The 24,521-nt window shown below is 43.4% G+C and overlaps 1 protein-coding gene across 2 annotated transcripts in view; it reads left to right on the forward strand.

Moving 5' to 3' along the window:
• The window catches only part of LOC137357734 (exostosin-1-like), an 813,195-nt gene that overhangs the window by 649,058 nt on the left and 139,616 nt on the right, over window positions 1-24,521 (forward strand). For both annotated transcript variants that reach the window (XM_068024074.1, XM_068024075.1), the window contains exons 7-8: window positions 8,117-8,235; window positions 18,927-19,022. In XM_068024074.1, the coding sequence (XP_067880175.1) occupies window positions 8,117-8,235; window positions 18,927-19,022 (215 nt within the window). The remainder of the gene's footprint in view (window positions 1-8,116; window positions 8,236-18,926; window positions 19,023-24,521) is intronic.

Consider the following 24,521-nt stretch of genomic DNA (forward strand, 5'->3'; position numbering starts at 1 on the left):
AGTCTAGAAAGTAAAGGCATGGCAGGGCACTCAGCCCTGTGAAATGCACATCCTGTGCCATGTGGGAAATCCTGGATGCTTCTCATGGCCTGGATAACCACATGTGCAGGAAGTGTCGCCAGCTAGAGCAGCTCAAGCTCTGGGTTTTGGAGCTTCAGCGGTGGCTGGAGTCACTACAGGGCATCCGTGAGGCTGAGCTTTGTAGATAGCACATTTCTGGAGCTATCCACAGCTTAAAGATGTGCAGGCAGTGAGAGAATGGGTGACCACCAGAAGGACAAGGAGGACCAGACAGTCAGGGCAGGGATTCCATGAGTGCATCTTGCTCTCCAACTGGTGGTCAGATCTAAATACTGGTGAAAGTGATGGTTCCTCTGGGGAGTACAGGCAAAGCCAGGTCCACAGCACCATGGGTGACTCTGCTGCACAGGCGGAGGAGGAAGAGTAGAAGAGCAATAGTGGTAGGGGACTCAATAGTGAGAACAAACTGGTGCTTCTGTGGCCGCAGATGTAACTCCAGGATATAATGTTGCCAGGGTCAAGGATTTCACTCAGCAACTACAGGACATTCTAGGTGGGGAAGGTGAACAGCCAGAGGTCGTGATCCAAATTGGCACCATTGAAATAGACAGAATGAGGGATGAGGTCCTGTAGAGAGATTTTAGGGAGATATGAGAGAGACTGAAAAGCAGGACCTCAAAGGTAGTAATCTCTGGATTACTCCCGGTGCATCTGCAAATAGGAAGATAGAGCTGGTGAATGTGTGCCTGGAAAGATGGTGCAGGAGGGAGGGCTTTAGATTCCTGAGGCATCGAGACCGCTTCTGGGAGAGGTGTGACCTGTACAAGCCGGACAGGTTACACCTCCACAGGGCCGGGACCAATATCCTCACAGGGGGGCTTTGCTAATGCTATTGGGAAGAGTTTAAACTACCTTGGCAAGGGGATGGGAAACCTGAGAGTAGATTCAGAAGGGAGATAAGAAAAGTTGGAAATGGAAGGCAGATAATTAAGTAAATGTGCTTGATAAGCAGAGGAAACAAAGGCCGGAAAGTAGATAACAAGGGAGTTTGGCAGTGCTAAATGGTATATACTTCAATGCAAGAAGTCTAGGGAATAAGACAGATGAGCTGAGAGCACAGATTAACATGTGGAGTATGATATTATAACTATTACTGAGACATAGCTGAAAGAAGGGCAAGAATGGCAGCTCAACATTACTGGTCACAGGGTTTTCAGATGAGATAGAGAGGGGGATAAAAAGGAATGGGGATTGCAGTATTGATTAAATAAATGATTATAACTGTGAGGGGAATGATATGGTAGAAGGAACATCAAATGAGGCCATATGGGTTGAACTGAAGAACAAAAAAGGGGCAATCACACTACAGGGAGTTTATAATAGACCCCCAAACAGTCAGAGGGAGATAGAAAAGAAAATATATAGGCACATGTCTGAAAAATGCAAAAACAATGGGGCAGTAATAGTGGGGGATTTTAACTCCTCTAATATTGATTGTGATAGAATTAGTGTGAAAGGCACAGAGGGAGCAGAATTCTTAAAATGCATTCAGAACTTTTTTTAGCCAGTACCTAGCAAGGCAATAAGAGAGGGGGTGCTTCTGGACTTAGTTTTAGCGAAAGAAACTGCGCAGGTACAAGGTTGGGGAGCACTTTGGTGGAAGTGATCGTAATTCAGTTAAATTTAGGGTACTTATGGAAAAGGACAAAGATAGACCAGGAATAAAAGTTCTCAATTGGGGAAAAGCTAATTTTACTGAGCTGAGATGTGATTTAGCAAATGTGGACTGGAAACAACCACTTGAAGGTAAATCAGTGCAGATCAGTGGGATGCATTCAAGGAAGAGATAGGACAGAATTTAATGATGAGGCAGTGACCCCGCCCACCAGCTGGAAGGCTGGGGGCGAGCCCGTCTCCGCAAGGCCTGCATGCCCCGCTGTTTTGCCTGGCTCGGGCTCTTAATTGGCTGCAGTCAGGGCTTCCACTCCTTTGAGGCAGAAGGTCCCACCTCCAAGAACTGCCAGCCAATCAGAGGGTCGGTGGCTCTTCAGTCTCAGCAGTGCCACTGGGAGTGATGGCCACTGTTGGGACTGCAACTAGCCAGGAGCAACAACAATGGAGGAGGCCCCAGAATGGAAGTAAGTGTGTGGAGCCTCACCAGGGGCAACCGGCTAGGCCCTGGCGAGGTGGGGGGCATGGCAGGTCAGAGTGTAGGGCGGGGGTGGGTGTTTCAGCAGGGGTGGCCCATGCTGCTGGGGGGGGGGCCCCTCTCTGAGGCACAGGATGCCCAATCAGAATGGCCCCTTCCCAGCCCGCTAGGAGGTCATTACAAGGTGACCTCCTCAGGTGCCAAAGTGTCCATCCGCTGTTGGTAATTGGCCACTTAAGGGCCTCAATTGACCTAAAGATGGGCAGGCTACCTGCCAGCTACCCCGCCCTCTGGTAAAATAGCAGCAGGCGCAGGTAACCGCCGGACACAGGACCCCCCCACCCTATTTTATGTCCCCCCCAGCCCCCAGCCCGCTTCCAGGCATTGTGGGGTGGGCGTTAAATTCCGGCCATAATGAGGGTTCAGAGCATTTATGTTCCCTTAAGAAAAAAGGGTGGGAGTAACAAATTCAGTGCTCCCTGGATGTCAAGCGGCTTAATGGAGAGGGTAAGGAAAAAAAGGGAAGTTTATGACAGATACTGAGGGCTCAATATTGCAGAAAACCTGGAGGAGTATAAAAAGTATAGGGGTGAAATTAAGAAGGAAATTGGGAAAGAAGGGAGAGGGCATGTAAAAAATATTGGCAAGTAAAATCAAGGAAAATGCAAAGAGTTTTTATAAATACATAAAGAGCAAAAGGATAACTAAAGCAAGAGTCGGGCCTATTATGGACCATAAGGGTAATCTGTGTATGGACATGGAGGATGTTGGTATTGTTCTTAATGAATATTTTGTGTCTGTTTTCACAAAAGAAAGGGACAATACAGACATTGCAATTAGGGAAGAGGCGTGTGAAATATTAAATGAAATTAACGAAAGGGGAAGTATTAAGGGGTTTAACATCTTTGAAAGTGGATAAATCCCCAGGGCCGGACAAAATGTATCCAAAGCTGTTAAGGGAAGCAAGGGAACAATTAGCGGAAGCACTGACCATCATTTTCCAATCCTCTCTGGTGCCAGGGGACTGGAGGACAGCTAACATTGTATCATAGTTTAAAAAGGGTGAAAGGGATTAGACTGAGTAATTACAGGCCAGTCAGCCTAAACGTGGTGTTGGGAAAATTATTGGAAAAAATTCTGAGGGACAGGATAAATCTTCATTTAGAAAGATTTGGATTGATCAAAGACAGTCAGCATGGATTTGTTAAGGGAAGGTCATGTCTGACTAACATGATTGAATTTTTTGAGGACGTAACAAGGAGGATCAATAAAGATAGTGCATAGTACAAGGATTTTAGCAAGGTTTTTGATAAGGGCAGACTGGTCACAAAAGTAAAAGCCCATGGGATCCAAGACAAAATGGCAAGTTGGATCCAGAGCTTAGTACTAGGTCCCTTGCTTTTTGTGGTACAAATCAATGATTTGGACTTGAACGTAGCAGGTATGATTAAGAAGTTTGCAGATGACACAAAAATTGACCTTGTGGTTGATAATGAAGAAGAAAGCTGTAGACTGCAGGAAGATATCAATGGACTAGTCAGGTGGGCGGAACAGTGGCAAATGGAGTTCAATCTGGAGAAGCGTGAGCTAATTATTTTGGGAAGGCTAACAAGGCAAGGGAATACACAATAAATGGTAGGATACTGAAAAGTGTAGAAGAACAGAGGGATCTTGGAGTACATAGATCCTTGCAGGTAGCTGGACTGGTAGATAAGGTGGTCAAGAAGGCATACGAATACTTGTGTTTATTAGATGAGGCATAGAATGTAAGAGAAGGGAGATTATGCTGTAAATATATAAATCACTAGTTAGGTCACAGCTGGAGCACTATGTGCAGTTCTGGTCACCGCACTATAGGAAAGATGTGATTGCACTCGAGAGGTTATAGAGGAGATTTACAAGGATGTTGTCTGGATTGGAGAATTTTAGTTATGTGGAAAGATTGGACAGGCTCTGTTTTCTTTGGAACAGAGGAAGCTGAGGGGAGAGCTAATTGAAATGTATAAGATTATAAGGCGTCTAAATAGAGTAGCTGGAAAGACCCTATTGCCCTTGGATTTAGGGTCCATAACTAGGGGGCATAGATTTAGGCTAAGAGGTAAGAGGTTAGAGGGGATTCAAGGGGAAATAATTTCACCCAGAAGGTGGTAGGGATCTGGCACTCTGCCCAAAAGGGTGGTAGAGGCAGAAACCCGCATTGCATTGTAATGAATGTTTCCCTCCACGCCAGCATTGGAATTGATGTTTGCCTCCAGGCTTGGCACCAGCAAAGGTGAATCATCTCAGGGGATGGTGGTGAAGGCATGGGCGGGGGTGACTTGGAGGATCAGGGGAAGGTAGTTGGGGAGGGAAGGGTGGGGCGATCAGGTGCATTGAAGAGCAGTGGAAGATGGAATGGAACGTCCAGGTTGTTGAACGATTGATGTTGATGGTGAAGATGCATGTTGATGGCTGTAGGGCTGGTGGGTGGATTAGATCAGTATTGTGTGAAGATATTTGGCAAGGGCCTAAAGGAAGGGGTGAGTGCTGTCAATTTTGGGGAGCTGTGGGGCAGATTGAGGGTACTGGCTAGCAGAGGGAATGGTCACAATCAGTGGGGACAAATGGATTCTGTAGGGGGGAAGGTCAAGACTAATGGCTGGGCATTCGACAGCTTCATATGGAGGGGAATGGGACTTGGCAAAAATGGTCAGCTTGATGTAAGAAGGTTCAAGGGTAAGAGTTGGGATGTCGGTAGTAATGGGAGTAGGAACAGTGGGGAGGGATGGCATGAATACATTGATGATTACTGTTATGACCAGGTGAGAAAGGTGTCTAGGGGTCCCTTTCAGCCTTCACCTGGTCTTACTGTAACAGGGTTTTATTTTTAAACACACTGTGTGTTTAGCTCCCCCTTGGTGAATCCTTATTCACCACTTTCCAATTATAAGTCAAATAAATGAGCACAAATAGGCTTTCTTAGGTTTAAAGGAGAAAAGTGAAATTTATTAAAACTTAAACTTAAACTCTAATTCGGTTAACACCTATGGATACACAACACACCCACACTAGCAAGCTTACGTGATACACGCATGCAGATAGGGACAGAAAAGAGCAGAAGAAAAATAAAGTGGAGAGGTTTGAGGCAATATCTGAAGAGTTTCTTGTTACAGTGCTTCAAGCTCACTGTAGAGTCTTGCTTGTAGGTAATTCTTGCTTCTCGTTGGGGCCCAGTATTATTCTTAAACCTTGTTCACTGCAGGAGACTTTTCTCTCTTGGGATTCCTGTGTCTTCAATGGATTCCAAAGCTGATGAGAATAAGATGAGAGCAGACAGGAGAGAGATGTTCACAATCCAGGAGCCAAGAGCTTTCTCAGATCAAATTCTCTGTGGCGAGTTCAAAAAAACCAGCAACAGCCAGTTAGTCATGTGACTAAACTGGTCTGACCATGTCTTCTGTATATTGGGATCAGGGGATAGCTGCTTTGTTCCAACATTGTTTGCAAGTATGCAAAAATGTCTTTCCAGCCAGGGGCTCGACAACCCCTTGTAATAAGCCTTCTTTTCCTCTCAGCAACAATATGAAATTTAATGCCCACGTGGCAAAATTAGTGTACCTCATTCTTGGCAGGTGGGGGCCTGCATGACAATTACACTCTGCACGGTAATGGGGGGAGGCTCATTGGTAACAGAGGGAAGGGTTACAGTAACATTGGGTGGGTCAAGGGTGATGGGTTCAAGTTGGAAGGTTGCAGGAGGTTGGAATGTGGGGACACGTGCCCTGACTTCCACAAAATCCATCTTCTCCAATGATAATGGAAACCACGTGGGCACTCAAGGATTGCAAGGACAGTAGGAGGAGGCAAATGACAGTGGGTGTGTCTTCTACCTGGCTGCAATTTGAAGGCAGATAGAACGGAGTTGTTCATTGCCTCAATGTTTCAGTTCCCTAACAACAGAGGGCTGAATCGCTGCGCTCCGCTTATTTATTGTTCAGAAAAGCAGCAGCAATGTGGGCCTCATACACTCAATTAGTCTAGTACCACGGGTAGAGGAACAAAGAGAGAGACTAAGGCAGGCTCTTTTCCCTCAACTCATGACGCCATGAGCGCCAGCAACAGGCAGAACAGGGAGGTGAGGATGGTCCGAATGATAACATCCAGGAATGTCCTTATTGAAGACGGGTACTGGCACATCATCGCATCCTCAGGACAAGGACAAATTACCTTCAAATGTCAGAGAGGCAATGCCAGAGACGCCTAAGGATGTCACGTGAAATGGTTACAGAAATTTGTAGGATCCTGCGGCATGATCTGCAACTGCTTGGCTTCGGTGGGAATCCCATGCCAGTTGCCCTCAAGGTGACTGCTGCACTCAATTTTCTCTTCAGCAACTCCTGCCAGGGATCCACAGGCGACATAGTCTGGAACCCACAGGTGTATCAAAGAGGTGACCAATGCCCTTTTTCGACGTGCCAATGATTTTATCTACTTACCTGTAGTTGAGGACACCCAGGCAGCAAAGTCTTTGGCCTTGGGCTCTATCACTGACTTCCCTAGAGTGCAAGGTGTGATTGACTGGACAGTGGCTACCAGCCTACTGTCTTTGTCAAGCCTTCCACTCTTTAAACGTGCAACTAATTTGTGACCACAGAGAAGAATCATGTATGTTTGTACTTGTTTCCCAGGGAGCTGTCATGAGTCATACATTTTGAGGAACTCCCAGCTGCCAGCAGTTTTTGAGGAACCGAAGTGGATGGATGGATCCTGGGTGTCAAGGGTTACCCACTTAGTACACAGTTGATGACACCAGTACATCATCCCCAAAGCACTACTGAAGAGAGGTACAATGCTGCACATGCATCCACCAGAGCCACCTTTAGCATGCTAAAAATGCGATTCCGTTGTTTGACCAGTCTGTAGGGGCTCTTCGGTATGTGCCACAGAGGGTGTCTCAAATAATCGTTGTCTGCTGTGCTTTGCACAACCTTGCAATTAGACGTGGCAACATTCTGCAGGCGGAGGAACACCAGTCCTCCTCAGATGTGGATGACTATGAAAAGGGTGAGGAGGAGGATAACAATGACAATGATGCCATCATCGATATGAGGGCCATGGAGAAACATACAAGGGGCATCAGGGAGAACCTCACAGAAATTCCCTTTTGCATGAGACCTTATTCACCTCTGCAATCTTACCGAAGTGTTGCTGCACTTTCAAGTGATTGGCATTTGAAATCATCTATGGGCTATGATGAATGTGGCGACACACCACTGCAAGCAGCGATAAGTTATGACCGTAGAAAACAAAGGAAGGCATGACGGTATTGGAAAAAGTTGTTAATCATCAATAAGAAAACAGCCATCATTGAAGAGTGAAGGCTCAGATTCCAATGAGATATGGACACTGGACATTTCTTGAAATGCTTTGCAAACATCATTGGGTTCCTGCCATAGGCCTCCAAAAAACATCTTTGTATCCATCTATAACCAAGCAAAACATTACCGACAGTGGATCAAATTTTGCATGAAATAAAAATGTATTAATAAATCTTTACAGCCGTTAACATTTGTATAGCACCCGTGCCACCTTTGTGATCAAAACTTTTTCAATTTTCTTTTTCTGCTACTGCAGGTGAGATTCAAATTGGTGCAGGTGAGATTCAAATTGAATCTATGACCTGCCTGGTTTGTGCGGTTTGTACAACAAACTAACAGTGCATTTACTTCACAGAGTCATCAGGGAACATACAATTTATTGTTTCGCAATTGTATTCGCTAATCCTGCAGTAAAAATAATTGGTTTGTGTTACTTATTTGCAAAATCAGAAAACAATTCTGAGAGTTTCATGTTCTGTTCAAATTATTTTAAAAGTCATCTAATGAGCTTACAGTAATACTGCTAATTGTTTCAATTATTCTTGTTCTGCATTCATCAATATGACTATTAATTTGTTTTTTTTAACAGGTATAAGCCCAACAGAGGAGTTCACAGCCGTCATTCAGGCAGTTTCCCCTCTTCTGTCGCAGTCTCAACCTATTGTTAAACTGATATTATCTGTTTCAAGATCTAAATACTGCAAGCAGGTATGCAATGAGGAGACAGGAATATTAACTCTTTACTGCATTGTGCTGGCACTGCTGCAGAAATAAAGATTAGAATTTTTAATTTGTTTGATAAGATATATTCAGCTATCGTCCATGGATCCAGTTTTTAACTTTGTTGTATTCTGATGTTCAATGTTGCTTTTCAGAATTTCATTTAAAAAAATAAATATGTATATGTTTGAAAAGTATGATTTCTCCAGACCAGAAAGTTCCCAGGTTCCTGCTCCCCACCCAAACTCCACAGATCTCAACCGGGTCAGGATGAGGAACACTACAATGGACCTGAAGAGGAAAAATTAACCAAGAGTTCCCATTAGTGATTGCTATCCAGTGACATCAACCAGAAAGAGCATGTGTGTGAACATCAGTAGATAAATATTTCCTCTTTTAATGAGAAATGGGTAACATCTATTTTTCCCCATAATTCACAAGCACATGCATAAGAACATTCTCAAATGCCTCATTTCAAAGCCCTGCATTTCTATAGTTTCATTGGCAGGTGATTTAATTATGGAGAAAAGTCATCATTCTTCTGATTCTCAATATAAGAATTTCACCCTCCAGGTAGGGCAGGATTGGGTTCAGCTATGATGCCTTTCCACAGTTAGGTAGCCAACAGATGCACACTGTCCAGGTTTCCACATTAAAAATAGTCACTTGGCAATGTACTGGGTGAAAGCTGGTGACACAAAACCGTATCCCAGTACAAATAAGCACATTCAGGAAAAGTTAGGAGAAAGTTACAACAAATTGCATTTATATAACACCTTTAACATTGAAAAACATCCTAAGGCACTACACAGAAGTGTAATCGACAAAAATTGACACCAAGCCAAAGAAGGAGATATTAGGAAGGATGACTAAAAGCTTGCTCCGAGGTAGGTTGAAACAAGATTTTTAATGGAGTGTAAAGAAGCGAAGAGTTTTAATTAGAAGGACAAAAATGTGGAACCTTTCAATACGCAGAGGGATAAGCTGTCCTTTTATGGCCCATTGGCTGCAAGAATAGCAAGCTTTGTGAACCTATAAAATTCACCATTGCTGTATTGGTATTCACCTGGATGTTGCAGGCAGCAGCGAACGAACAGCAATCACCATTCCTTATGTTTACAGCTGGCCACAGATTTTTTGTGGGCTTTTGAGCTATAACTTAGTCAGTGGGAGTCTCAAACAGCAGGGCGTCCAGTACAGGGGATCTGAGTCATGTGCGAGCAGGCTGTGAGCAGCTAGGAAGTCTGCATATAGGTTAGTGATAGCATAGGGTCGGGGAGGGGTTCGAAGTTTGCAGGGGTGGGGGATGCTGTCACCAATCCCAGGGGTCCATCATGGGGGGATTCTTTTGATGCCAGAAGTGGGGTCTGATGGTGGGCAGGGAAGTAGGTAAACTTGAAAACTGGGAAGAAGCACCCTTGCTCCTCCTGGCCTACAAGCAGTGCTGGAATGAAGCAGTCCTTGCTTCCCTTTAGCTGCCAGGATTTCCACAGCCAGGGTTAAGTGTGGAAGATAGGTCAAATTTGAGCTACACAGCCACATTATAATATTTAAATGTCCACTCCACCTCCTGGGCAGGTGGTTGCCCATTCTTGTCCCACATCTGTTAAAACCAGAAGTGGGCAGATTGGGTTGCGTTTGAGATTTTTAAAATTTTAACATCCCAACTCACCCATTATTTGGGGTTTTAATTAGTCGCGCTGAGCCTAAACCTGGAAGTGCAAGTTAGAATATTTAATTCAATGTAAAATCATGTACAGAAAGCAAAATACAGAGAAGGATAGAAAGACGGGATTAAGAGAGAAAGAGATTAAAAATGACAGAAAGAAAAAGTAAAAAAATGTTGTGCAATCAATATTTTTAAATCTCCAACTATAATTAAAATCTGAAGGAATAAGCTGCTGCACTTATAAAAGTTATTTTTTTTAAATTCATTCATGGGATGTGGGCGTCACTGGCTAGGCCAGCATTTATTGCCCATCCCTAATTGCCCTTGAGAAGGTGGTGGTGAGCTGCCTTCTTGAACCGCTGCAGTCCATGTGAGGTAGGTACACCCACAGTGCTGTTAGGAAGGGAGTTCCAGGATTTTGACCCAATGACAGTGAAGGAACGGCGATATAGTTCCTAGTCAGGATGGTGTGTGACTTGAACGGGAACTTGCAGGTGGTGATGTTCCCATGCATCTGCTGCTCTTGTCCTTCGAGGTGGTAGAGGTCGCAGGTTTGAAAGGTGCTGTCCAAGGAGCCTTGGTGCGTTGCTGCAGTGCATCTTGTAGATGGTACACACTGCTGCCACTGTGCGTCGGTGGTGGAGGGAGTGAATGTTTGTGCATGATGTGCCAGTCAAGCGGACTGTTTTGTTCTGGATGGTGTCGAGCTTCTTGAGTGTTGTTGGAGCTGCACCCATCCAGGCAAGTGGAGAGTATTCCATCACATGCCTGACTTGTGCCTTGTAGATGGTGGACAGGCTTTGGGGAGTCAGGAGGTGAGTTACTCGCCACAGGATTCCTAGCCTCTGACCTGCTCTTGTAGCCACGGTAATTATGTGGCTACTCCAGTTCAGTTTCTGGTCAATGGTAGCCCCTAGGATGTTGATAGTGGGGGATTCAGCGATGGTAATGCCATTGAATGTCAAGGGGAGATGGTTAGATTCTCTCTTGTTGGAGATGGTCATTGCCTGGTACTTGTGTGACGCAAATGTTACTTGCCATTTATCAGCCCAAGCCTGGATATTGTCCAGGTCTTGCTGCATTTCTACACGGACTGCTTCAGTATTTGAGGAGTCGCAAATGGTGCTGAACATTGTGCAATCATCAGCGAACATCCCCACTTCTAACCTTATGATAGAAGGAAGGTCATTGCTGAAGCAGCTGAAGATAGTTGGGCCGAGGACGCTACCCTGAGGAACTCCTGCAGTGATGTCCTGGAGCTCAGATGTTTGACCTCCAACAACCACAACCATCTTCCTTTGTGCTTTGTATGACTCCAACCAGCAGAGAGTTTTCCCCCTGATTCCCATTGACTCCAGTTTTGCTCGGGCTCCTTGATGCCATACTCTGTCAAATGCTGCCTTGATGTCAAGGGCAGATCTGATCTGTTGGTTATGGGATCGCTTAGCTCTGTCGATTGCATGCTGCTTATGCAGTTTGGCATGCAAGTAGTCCTGGGTTGTAGCTTCACCAGATTGACACCTTATTTTGATGTATGCCTGGTTCTGCTCCTGGCATGCCCTCCTGCACTCTTCATTGAACCAGGTTGGTCTCCTGGCTTGATGGTAATGGTAGAGCGGGGGATATGCTGGGCCATGAGGTTACAGATTGTGGTTGAGTACAATTCTGCTGCTGCTGATGGCCCACAGCGCCTCATGGATGCCCAGTTTGCATTGCTAGATCTGTTTGAAATCTATCCCATTTAGCACGGTGATAGTGCCACACAACACGATGGACGGTATCCTCAATGTGAAGGCGGGACTTCGTCACCACAAGGACTGTGCGGTGGTCACTCCTACCAATACTGTCATGGACAGATGCATCTGCGGCAGGCAGATTGGTGAGGACGAGGTCAAGTATGTTTTTCCCTCGTGTTGGTTCCCCCACCACCTGCCGCAGACCCAGTCTAGCAGCTATGTCCTTTAGTACTCGGCCAACTCGGTCAGTAGTGGTGCTACCGAGCCACTCTTGGTGATGGACATTGAAGTCTGCCACCCGGAGTACATTTTCTGCCCTTGCCACCCTCAGTGCTTCCTCCAAGTGGTGTTCAACATGGAGGAGTACTGATTCATCAGCTGAGGGAGAACGGTAGGTGGTAATCAGTAGGAGGTTATCTTGCCCATATTTGACCTGATGCCATGAGACTTCATGGGGTCCGGAGTCGATGTTGAGGACTCCCAGGGCAACTCCCTCCCTACTGTAGACCACTGTGCTGCCACCTCTGCTGGGTCTGTCCTCCCGGTGGGACAGGACATACCCAGAGATAGTGAGTGCAGTGTCTGGGACATTGTCGTTGAAGTATGATTCCGTGAGTATGACTTTGTCAGGCTGTTGCTTGACTAGTCTGTGGGACAGCTGTCCCAACTTTGGCACAAGCCCCCAGATGTTAGTAAGGAGGACTTTGCAGGGTCGACAGGACTGGGTTTGCCGTTGTCATTTCCGGTGCCTAGGTCGGTGCCAGGTGATCCATCCGGTTTCATTCCTTTTTATTGACTTTGTAGCGGTTAGGTACAACTGAGTGGCTTGCTAGGCCATTTCAGAGGGCCTGTAAGAGTTAACCACATTGCTGTGGGCCTGGAGTCACATGTAGGCCAGACCATGTAAGGACAGCAGATTTCCTTCCCTCAAGGACATTAGTGAACCTGATGGGTTTTTACAACAATCGACAATGGTTTCATGGACATCATTAGACTAGCTTTTAATTCCAGATTTATTAATTAAATTCAAATTCCATCTTCTGCAATGGTGGGATTCGAACCCATGTCTCCAGATCAATAACAACAAAAACAAGAAATGCTGGATTCACTCAGCAGGTCTGGCAGCATCTGTGGAAAGAGAAGCAGAGTTAACATTTCGGGTCAGTGACCCTTCTTCGGATCTCCAGATCAATACCCTGGGTCTCTGGGTTACTAGTCCAATGATAATACCACTACGCCACCGCTTCCCCAGATAGGTTGTTTGGCAGTGAAGACTCACTTACACCTGAATGGACAAGCTTTAACTTTTTCTGGCGTATTTAATGTGGAACTACACCCTTAATGTAGTCTAATGCCGAATCTCTCAGCAGGTTATTGGTGGAATGAAGCTTGTGGAGAAGCAGGGCAAATCGGACTGCAACTTAAGAACATACGAATTAGGAGCAGGAGTAGGCCACTCGACCCCTCTAGCCTGCTCCGCCATTCAATAAGTTCATGGCTGAACTAATTACACCACATTTCCACCTACCCCCGATAACCTTCCACCCCCTTGCTTATCAAGAATCTATCTACCTCTGCCTTAAAAATATTCAAAGACTCTGCTTCCACTGCCTTTTGAGGAAAAGAATTCCAAAGACTCACGACCCTCTGAGAGAAAAAATTCTTCCTCATCTCTGTCTTAAAGGGCTGCCCCTTATTTTTAAACAGTGACCCCTAGTTTGAGATACTCCCACAGGGGAAATATCTACCTTGTCAAGACCCCTGAGGATCCTATATGTTTCAATCAAGTTGCCCTCTTACTCTTCTAAATTCCTGCAGATACAAGCCTAGCCTGTCCGATTGTTCCTAAGATAGCCTGCCCATTCCAGGTATTAGTCTTGTAAACCTCCTCTGTACTGCCTCCAATGCATTTACATCTTTCCTTAAATAAGGAGACCAGTACTGTACACTGTCCTCCAGATGTGGTCTCACCAATGCCCTGTATAGCTGAAGCATAACCTCCCTACTTTTATATTCAATTCCCCTTGTGATAAACGATAATATTCTATCAGCTTTCCTAATTATGTACCTGCATGCTAACCTTTTGCGATTCATGCACTAGGACACCCAGATGCAGACACTCTGCATCTCAGAGCTCTGCAATCTCTCACCATTTAGATAATATGCTTCTTTTTTATTCTTCCTGCCAAAGTGGACAATTTCTCACTTTCCCACGTGATACTCCATTTGCCAGGTCTTTGTCCACTCACTTAACCTATCAACTTCCTGATTTCCATGTTTAATTGTGTATTTGCAGATACTGGAAGTTACTGTCCAATTTACTTCCTAATAATGGTGACGCTGATAGCCTCATCCTTATTCCACCACAAAATCTGGGCCATTATATTGTTCAGAAAAGTAGAAATGGAAAGACATCTGGATGAAGTGTCAGCTTTGCTCAGTGGTAAAACTCTTGCCTCTGAGTTGGACTTTGTGCACATTCCAAAAGGAGGCCACGAGATAACAATTACAGGCAGAAATCATGGATGATTTCTTTGTTTTCTTCCTAACCCAGAGACTTAGAACAGCCATAATATTTCCATCAATCCCTTAGTTGCAATCAGCAAGCTCAGCATAGACTAGGAATCAAACTTAGGACCAAGTGGTTCAATACCCATACCATAGAAACATAGGACTTAGGAGCAGGAGTAGGCTATTTGGCCCTTCGAACCTGCTCTGCATTCGATACGATCATGGCTGATGTGTTTGCGGTCTCAACTCCACTTTCTTGTCTGCCCCCCCATGTGAGGGACTAACCAACATGCCATCATTAAAATATATAATTAAAAAATAATGATATGCATTTTTTGTGCTGCATCTTTAAATTATGTTCTCCATTATTTTAAGTTATGCTACATCATTTCCTGACCAAGGATGCAAGTAAATGGCCTGCTCAAAGGCTTCAGGTATTACCCCTCTGCACTGTCCACTAGGTGTCTAAAAGCATCTTTGGGTGTTCTCTTCATTTTTTATTTCCTTCTTCCAGATAAGAATCTGGCTTCCAGCAAGGCCCTTCTCCTTCGTTTCCTATAATATGAAGAATTTACATTATATTACTCTGTGGTGAAGCATATTCGTACATCAATAAATGACCATGCAAGCAGTGTATCAGGAAGAACTATTGTAAATTTTGTGAAGGATTATTTGGTTCTAGTATCTCTAGCGTAACCAGACAGTGTTTATGAGAATGGAAATGGACAAAAATGGAGTCTACATGAAGATAAATTAATATATGCAAATGTGAGTCAGTACACATTTATCTTTATAAGTGTTATGAAAAGGTGTAGCGCAGCTAAGACAAGTGGTAGAAGACCATACTTTCAGGATTACAGAAATTACAGTATCAATCTGACTCTTGAATTTCATAAATTGTAAATATATGGATAACTGAAAATGAGAAGTGGAACTACCTGTCCTGTCCTGTCCTTCAAGATTTATTGACATTTTTCAGTGGTTCAAGGATTTAAAGGAGAAGGATGGTGCATGACTAGTCAGGAAAGGGAAATTACAGTAATTCCTAACAGAAAGATCCCCCTATCAACATAGTGAAAACATTTTTACCTAAATTTTACTGTCAATTCTTAACTCCATGTCAGCACAGCATTTCAAATTATTTCTTTGCAGCAAAGAACCAGCTCATATCATTTACGGCTATGTCAAAATCTTGGGCTGGCATACATGCTGATTTACAGGAATCCCTATGCAACTAAGGATGTATCTATAACATCAGGGTTATGTTAATAGTGTGCTCTGTTGCAAAAAAAGACCTAATAGAAGTCTCCATGGGGTTGAAAATGAACAGGAAAAAAATGATAATTCTTGCTTCAGAATTGTTTAATTTTCCATTATTAAAACAGTTCTGAGAGTATCTTATGTTTGAAGTGCCCTCTCCCCCCACACATACAGACACACAAAAGTGGCGATTTTATATCTAACCTGGTGGAAAACTTGGTGGGAAACTGGCGGGACTGGATCAACCACCTGTTTTACAATAAAGTCAATTGAAAGTAAAATTGGGATGGTGTATGAAACGAGCAGGTGATCTAATGCCATCAGTTTCCCAGGGGACGAGTAAGGATGAATTACTACCATATTCTCTCCCTTTAACAGCTATTTTTCACTCCAAATATTGGATATATTTTCAGACAGGAAAAAATTTTGAAAGTATTTGGAGGGTATATGATGCCTGACAAATAACTTCACCTCAATAAGGCACAGAACACAGAAAAGGGAAAAGTTTGCAGTGTTAAACTCCAGAAAGCTTGTTATGGGAGGAGGATGCTGGAGCCTATCTTTACTCAGTTTCACATTTATTGTACAAAGTGAAAGGATTCCAAACATATAGTTCCTCACTCAAAACCCTTCACCAGTTTCAGGAAGTGTCTGCTTATAAGTGCTCAAGTAAGACTCCAATTAACTTCCTCCACCTGCATATAATCAAACAATTGATACACAATGAACAGATTAACAAGCAGGGCTATGTGGAAAGAAATGGGGGGTGGTACTAATTGGATAGCTCTTTTAAAGAGCTGGCACAAGCACATGAGGCCAATGATATCCTGACTACGACCATCGCAGAATCAAAAAATGCTGGAAAATGTACCAAATGAAGTATGAAAATGAAAACTCTGTAGGTGATATCTGTCCAGACACCAAAGAATATAATTCATCACCCAGAATTTCCTCACCGTTCTCTCAATTAGTTACTGCAGCTTTGATATATTATGGTTTTTGTCAATCTTCTGCGGATGCAATGACAGCTAATCAGGAGAACGCTGAGGAAATTCCCATCACTCATGCCTTCAACATTTCTATGCCTTTTCTGGCTTCCATCTACTATGAATTTTTCTGCAACATAGCTGGGGCCTTAACAGATATCTTTGCAGCATCCTTAAACACGGGTGAGGTCCCGGAGGACTGGAGAATTGCTAATGTTGTCCCCTTGTTAAAGAAGGGTAGCAGGGATAATCCAGGTAATTATAGACCGGTGAGCCTGACGTCAGTGGTAGGGAAGCTGCTGGAGAAGTTACTGAGGGATAGGATCTATTCCCATTTGGAAGAAAATGGGCTTATCAGTGATAGGCAACATGGTTTTGTGCAGGGAAGGTCATGTCTTACCAACTTAATAGAATTCTTTGAGGAAGTGACAACGTTGATTGATGAGGGAAGGCTGTAGATGTCATATACATGGACTTCAGTAAGGCGTTTGATAAGGTTCCCCATGGTAGGCTGATGGAGAAAGTGAAGTCGCATGGGGTCCAGGGTGTACTAGCTAGATGGATAAAGAACTGGCTGGGCAACAGGAGACAGAGTAGCAGTGGAAGGGAGTTTCTCAAAATGGAGACGTGTGACCAGTGGTGTTCCACAGGGATCCGTGCTGGGACCACTGTTGTTTGTGATATACATAAATGATTTGGAGGAAGGTATAGGTGGTCTGATTAGCAAGTTTGCAGACAACACTAAGATTGGTGGAGTAGCAGATAGTGAAGGGGACTGTCAGAGAATACAGCAGAATATAGATAGACTGGAGAGTTGGGCAGAGAAATGGCAGATGGAGTTCAATCAGGGCAAATGCGAGGTGATGCATTTTGGAAGATCCAATTCAAGAGTGAACTATACAGTAAATGGAAAAGTCCTGGGGAAAATTGATGTACAGAGAGATTTGGGTGTTCAGGTCCATTGTTCCCTGAAGGTGGCAACGCAGGTCAATAGAGTGGTCAAGAAGGCATACGGCATGCTTTCCTTCATCGGACGGGGTATTGAGTACAAGAGTTGGCAGGTCATGTTACAGTTGTATAGGACTTTGGTTCGGCCACATTTGGAATACTGCGTGCAGTTCTGGTCGCCACATTACCAAAAGGATGTGGATGCTTTGTAGAGGGTGCAGAGGATGTTCACCAGGATGTTGCCTGGTATGGAGGGCACGAGCTATGAAGAGAGGTTGAGTAGATTAGGATTATTTTCATTAGAAAGACGGAGGTTGAGGGGGGACCTGATTGAGGTGTACAAAATCATGAGAGGTATAGACAGGGTGGATAGCAAGAAGCTTTTTCCCAGAGTGGGGGATTCAATTACTAGGGGTCACGAGTTCAAAGTGAAAGGGGAAAAGTTTAGGGGGGATATGCGTGGAAAGTTCTTTACGCAGAGGGTGGTGGGTGCCTGGAACGCGTTGCCAGCGGAGGTGGTAGACGCGGGCACGATAGCATCTTTTAAGATGTATCTGGACAGATACATGAATGGGCAGGAAGTAAAGAGATACAGACCCTTAGAAAATAGGCGTCATATTTAGATGGAGGATCTGGATCGGCGCAGGCTTGGAGGGCCGAAGGGCCTGTTCCTGTGCTGTAATTTTCTTTGTTCTTTGTTCTTTTGTTCTTTGAAGGAATGTTAGAGATGAAGTTACAAGCCTTTATCCTACTGTACTTTCAGTGCAATTTCTTTACACACATCATAAGCCTAGATTCAGAGCTGTTTTGAGTTGTCTGCATTTTTAAAGCTGTTAGTCAGATTTTGCAGGTTTTCTAACTTGACGTGTACAATGCTGATTCATGTGGAGGTAAAGTTCATGAAGGAAGTTTGGTTTCCAGAACCTCACTCAAGTGTCCATGCTTAGACTATGCAATGAACGTTGGCAGGGTATCAATTACGGGGGACATTTCAGCCTGACCCAGCCACACCCAATGTCCACACAAGTGTGCTTTCCAGTGAGAGTTATTTGGTTGCAGTCAGAAATGGGAAGCCTGGTTAATTGTTTTAACCTCCCTGGCCCACGTACAGTGAGGCCAGTTATAACATCCTGCATGGAACTATGACTAAGATCAACTCGCAAGAGATGGGGATGAACTGGAACCTTTCTGTTCTGTGTGGTTCACTCCCAGTTTATTTACCAAGTGAACCATTGGAGGAGCTGAAAATTCTGAACAATTTAACATTGTTTATTTTGCTCTAATCTAAGAAAAATGTTTCTTTGAAATGAAAATGAGTGTTAATATTAAGCATTTAATAAGTTTTCCTTAATCTATTATGGCATCTACAATTTTGAAAGGCACTGTCTGTTTATATTAACATGCAAGATGAATTGAGCTGTCTATATGAGGAAGAGAAGCAGTAAAAGAGCTATTAGTTGAAAAAATATATTTTAAGGAAAAATTTCCTCCATTTCTCTCTGGTCTTCAGGTCATGCACCTACAAAAGAAATATGTTTTTAAATTGAAATGAATATACTTTTTTTTAAGATTATAGTGTTATGGAACTGTGATAGGCCATTACCTCCCAAGAGCAAGTGGCCCTCCACCCCAGTGCCTATAACTGTAATTGAAGGAGAAAGTAAGGTGAGTCTGCTTTTGACATCCTCACAATATTTAGTAAGAATATTTTCAATTGAAAACAACACATCTTGATTGCTCTTCTGAAATGACTGAGCAATGTAATATCACTGTTATACTCACAGAAAACTACTAGTAAATATTTATTATTTTAGGGCCAAGTTTCCTGGCAAAGTAGGCAGTGTCCCCTAACAGCTATGCTAATAACTGTTGAGGTAAATGTGATTGCTTCTAGCATAGATCAGCTTTAAGTTAATGGAGCTATTGTGGAAGATTAGACGGTGTACATGGAAGAAGAGCTGAATCTTAATGGTAAACTGTCAGAATCAATTTGAGTACAACTCATGGTAAGCAAGGACCTGAACAACAACGGGGTAAATATGAGCAGGCTAACACAGAGTTTTTTTGCACAAACAAATGAAAATGCTGTAGATGTTCAGTTTTAATTGTTTGGGAATGAATGGAAACTGTAAGGAAACAAATCTATTCAGATAATACAAGATTCATTTTAAATATAGCATCTGAATCAATTCACCACATGAGATGTAGCAGCAAACTGAAAAAGGACTACATTATAATAGTGATGGAACATTTAAGACATAGTGATAATGGACACATTGTTATGGGTATTGGTCCATAACAGTGTCCTTTCACCTCTGGCCTTTGAAAGTAGATTTTCCTCTTTTATGTTTGGACGTAAATCAGCTGGATGAAGGGCATACTGCAAATCGGGCAAGAGGCTTGCATGCTTGTAATGGAGTCCACACAATTTTCTGTCCATTTTGCATGTCAACAGGCCGAGAGCCAGAAATTTTGCCAGGATCAAGAGCGCATCTGCATGTCAGGCAAATTTGCCACTTCGTCGGGATAGTACCTGAAACAAGAACAATTGGAAAATCCCAGCCCTGAAATCTTACTGTCATTCATGGTTCAGTTTATTTCTCTGCATTTCTTCTGGACTTAAAAGTTGTGTGAGAAGTCCACCCACTTTCTTTTGCCATAATGCCCAACCAGAGGTGGGGGCAGGTGTATTATGCTGCCATGCAAATCAGGAAAATAGGCCATATAACATAAATTTCTCCATTTACGCCCAACCAATGCTGGATGCAATGGATGCCTGTGCATCCCCAGCATACAACATTGTTAAGGCCCTCAAGGGAATTTAAATTAAAGAGTCACCAAATATAGAAACTAGCTGATAGAAAATTTTTTTTTTGAAACTTACAAATATTGGAAGTGGGACATATACTCTGCAGCAAGGCAATGCTGTCAAGAAAGCTACCATTAAAATGAATACTAACCTTATTTCTGGGACTAAAAGGCTTTTGATAAGGTCCCGCATGGGAGATTGGTTAAGAAGGTAAGAGTCCATGGGATCCAGGGCAATTTGGCAAATTGGATCCAAAATTGGCTTAGTGGCAGGAGGCAGAGGGTGATGGTCGAGGGTTGTTTTTGCAAGTGGAAGCCTGTGACCAGTGGCGTGCCACAGGGATCGGTGCTGGGACCCTTGCTGTTTGTAGTGTACATTAATGATTTAGACATGAATATAGGAGGTATGATCAGTAAGTTCGCAGATGACACGAAAATTGGTGGTGTCGTAAATAGTGAGGAGGAAAGCCTTAGACTACAGGACGATATAGATAGGCTGGTAAGATGGGCAAAGCAGTGGCAAATGGAATTTAATCCTGAGAAGTGTGAGGTGATGCATTTTGGGAAGACTAACAAGGCAAGGGAATATACAATGGATGGTAGGACACTAGGAAGTACAGAGGGTCAGCGGGATCTTGTACTTGTCCATAGATCACTGAAGGCAGCAGCACAGGTAGCTAAGGTGGTTAGGAAGGCATATGGGATACTTGCCTTTATTAGCCAAAGCATAGAATGTAAGAGCAGGGAGGTTATAATGGAGCTGTAAAAAATGTTAGTTAGGCCACAGCTGGAGTACTGTGTACAGTTATGGTTGCCACACTATAGGAAGGATGTGATAGCACTGATACCAGTGGCGAGCTCGCCACTGGTATCAGACCCACCGGCCGTCCATGTCTCCGTTATAAAGACGTCTGCAAACGCGACATGAAATCGTGTGACATTGATCACAAGTCGTGGGAGTCAGTTGCCAGCATTCGCCAGAGCTGGCGGGCAGCCATAAAGACAGGGCTAAATTGTGGCGAGTCGAAGAGACTTAGTAGTTGGCAGGAAAAAAGACAGAGGCGCAAGGGGAGAGCCAACTGTCCAACAGCCCCAACAAACAAATTTCTCTGCAGCACCTGTGGAAGAGCCTGTTACTCCAGAATTGGCCTTTATAGCCACTCCAGGCGCTGCTTCACAAACCACTGACCACCTCCAGGCGCGTATCCATTGTCTCTCGAGATAAGGAGGCCCAAAAGATAGCACTGGAGAGGGTGCAGAGGAAATGCACCAGGATGTTGCCTGGGCTGGAGCATTTCAGCAATGAAGAGAGGCTGGATAGGCCAAGGTTGTTTTCCTTAGAGCAGAGAAGGCTGAGGGGAGACCTGATTGAGGTATATAAAATTATGAAGGGCATTGATAGGATAGATAGGAAGAAACCTTTTTCCTTAGACAGATCAGGTGTCTTTAATGCATCGGCGCAGACTTGATGGGCCGAAGGGCCTCTTCTGCACTGTATTATTCTGTGATTCTGTGATTCCTAGAGGAGGGGTCAATAACCAGGGGGCATAAGTTCAAGGTAAGGGACAGCTGGTTTAGAGGGGATTTGAGAAAAACAATTTTCACCCAGATGGTGGTTGGAATCTGGAACACACTGCCTGAAGGGATGGTAGAGGCAGGAACCCTCACAACATTTAAGAAATATTTAGATAAACACTTGAAACGTCATAGCATACAAGGCTACCGGCCAAGTGCTGGGAAATGGGATTAGAATAGATAGGTGCTTGATGGCACAGACAAGATGGGCCGAAAGGCCTGTTTCTGTGCTGTATAACTCTATGACTCTAAAGCAACACCAGTGGAGACGTGATTTTATAAAATTATTTCCAGCGAAATGTGGTAATTGGTAATCATCCACCATGGCTATATCTCATTGTAACTCCAGTAATTGTGAGATTTTTCAACAATATAAGTAGCCTGTCAGAGATAAAGTTGCATGTTAAACACAGATGAGGATTACTAACATGCAAATTAGGAAAGAAAGGGAAATTCTGAGGAGAGATTGGGAAATTAAAATTAAATTGTCTTTGTAGATTAAAGGGAATAAGAGTACATTTTAATTCCCCCCATGACCTGAAAAGGATTACCAGAGAGGCTGTGTAGTCAAGCTAATGACTGAAAATGGCATTTAATTCAATGCGAATGCAATGTCAGGTGGCATTATGAGGCACAAAGAGTATGAGCAAAGTATGCAATACTAACTTTGCATAATATATTAGTGTGACCTTGCTAGAATATTGCTTTTTATTTTGGGCATCACGTATCTAAAGCAACAATCATAAGGAAATCAGCAAAGAGCAACAAAGATTTTTTTATTTAAATTCACTGAAGTAAGAGAACCAAGATTATTTTCTTCAGTGACATGCCTTGCATTGTTTTTAAATAGTGAAGAAATGGAAAAGATAGAAACTTGCAACCATTTTGAAATGATTCAGGAATGTAGAACCATAGGACAGGCTTTCAAAATTAAGCAGCTGCTAGCTAAATGAGCATTCAGAAGGAGCTTCTCACAAATGGCAATTAATGTGGAAGATACTGCACTATGTATAGTCCAGGATTGTTTGTAGATTCTTACAAAATGTGCACTTAAAAGAATTTCAGTTTCAGAATCAAAGTTTAATTTATAATGCATCTTGGATGGTTGTTTTTGTACAGGCACATGCTTCCTTTATAGGCTGCTGCCAAGTTTACTTGCCATCCATGCATGTGAAACTACATCAGATATTGATTTGGTTATGCCTGTGATATGACAAGTTCAGTCTTTATTCTTCCATCTTTTGCTTGGCTATACAAGTGACAGAAGTGCATGCTTTATCCAATCAAAACCCACTCTTTTAAAGTCAGTATCACTTTAAAAATTGTAAAGGTAAGCACAGGGTCTGAAAACTAGTTTTTAGAAAAATAAAGACTACCAATGATGTGATTAGATTAGGTAGAAAGAAGTAAAATTAAAGGTTAAAAAATAAAAATTCAATGCAAATACAATGTCAGGTGACATTGAAAGAATAAATGGAAAAGAGAGAATAGGGGGAACAAGAGTAGAATGAAGTGTTTATAGTTTGTCACCTTGGTGCAGTTGATAGCCCTCTTGCCTCTGAGCCAGAGGGTTATGGATGAAACATCTTCTCCAGGGTACCAGCACAAATTCTAGTGTGCTACTGAAGTGGAGTACTGAACAGGTACACTCCTTTAGATAAGATGTTATAACAAGGCCCACTTCCTGGGGTTCAAGTGAATATTAACTAGCTCGTAGCATCGTAGAAGGAAGAGTAGAGAGTTTTAGCAGTGTCCAAGTCAACATTGTTTTCCCAATCAACACCATCAAAAACAGATGTACTAGTCATTAATCTAATTAATGTTTGAGAATTGCTGAAAATAGAGACATGTTGTCGAAGCTTTTTGTCTTGCACTCATCAGGACGATACGCAAGAATAACCAAAGTAAGGGAAAACAACAACTTGTACTGCATGAGAAGAGAGTGCTGATTGGTTAGCAAGTGAACTCTGATTGGTAGGGGCATTGCCATGGAGAATGCACAAGTTTACAGTGACTGACAGTTAACTGCCAAGCTTTGTTTGAAATTTAAACGAGGCGGCTTGGCTCTAATTGGTCAAGGCATTGCCCTGAGGAATGAACCAGCGAATGGCTGTCAATTATTTTGTTCAGCTGAAACAAATGCAATGTGTACACATGTTCTTTCTGTCTGCCCTGTGTATTAATATATGTAGCTTCCATATATTATTACCTAGCTACATATACCTTTAACTTGGGTCAGAAAATTCATTGAACTTTGAATGTTCCTAGAGCTGCTCCCCTCCAAAATCACCCCACCCCACCCCTACACTGTTCTCCTAAGAAAGAATGTTATTTGTAAGTCCTCCAAAAATGTTTACCCGTTTGCCAGGCCATGATGCAGATAAGGCCCACTTCTTCCATGAAAAAGGCATGTAGGCCTCTTATTACTGGGCATACTGACCTCAGAAAATGCCTGAACTTTCTTCAAGACCAAGATCTCAGGTCCCTGTCCTCACCATCAGCAGTGCCATTGAACAAGGTTCAGTGAGAATTCAGCACAGGCTGGGATGTCATCCGGGGCCTAGCCTATTTTTCAGTACCTCTGCCTCACTTCTGCCAGAGTTATGGCAGGAGTGCACCAGAAAGACTAAGAATTTTTGGTTCCTAATTCCTTCATACTTCAAGATGGCTCCTGGGCTGGAAGCTCCCTAGGAAGCTCCCTTGCTGTTCAACTCTATCCATGACCATCTGCTCCCATCCCTAACGTTTTCTCCCCCAATCTGCCCTCTTAAACTGTTTAAA

Source organism: Heterodontus francisci, chromosome 3 (genome assembly GCF_036365525.1).
Source record: "Heterodontus francisci isolate sHetFra1 chromosome 3, sHetFra1.hap1, whole genome shotgun sequence".
Lineage (NCBI taxonomy): Eukaryota > Metazoa > Chordata > Chondrichthyes > Heterodontiformes > Heterodontidae > Heterodontus > Heterodontus francisci.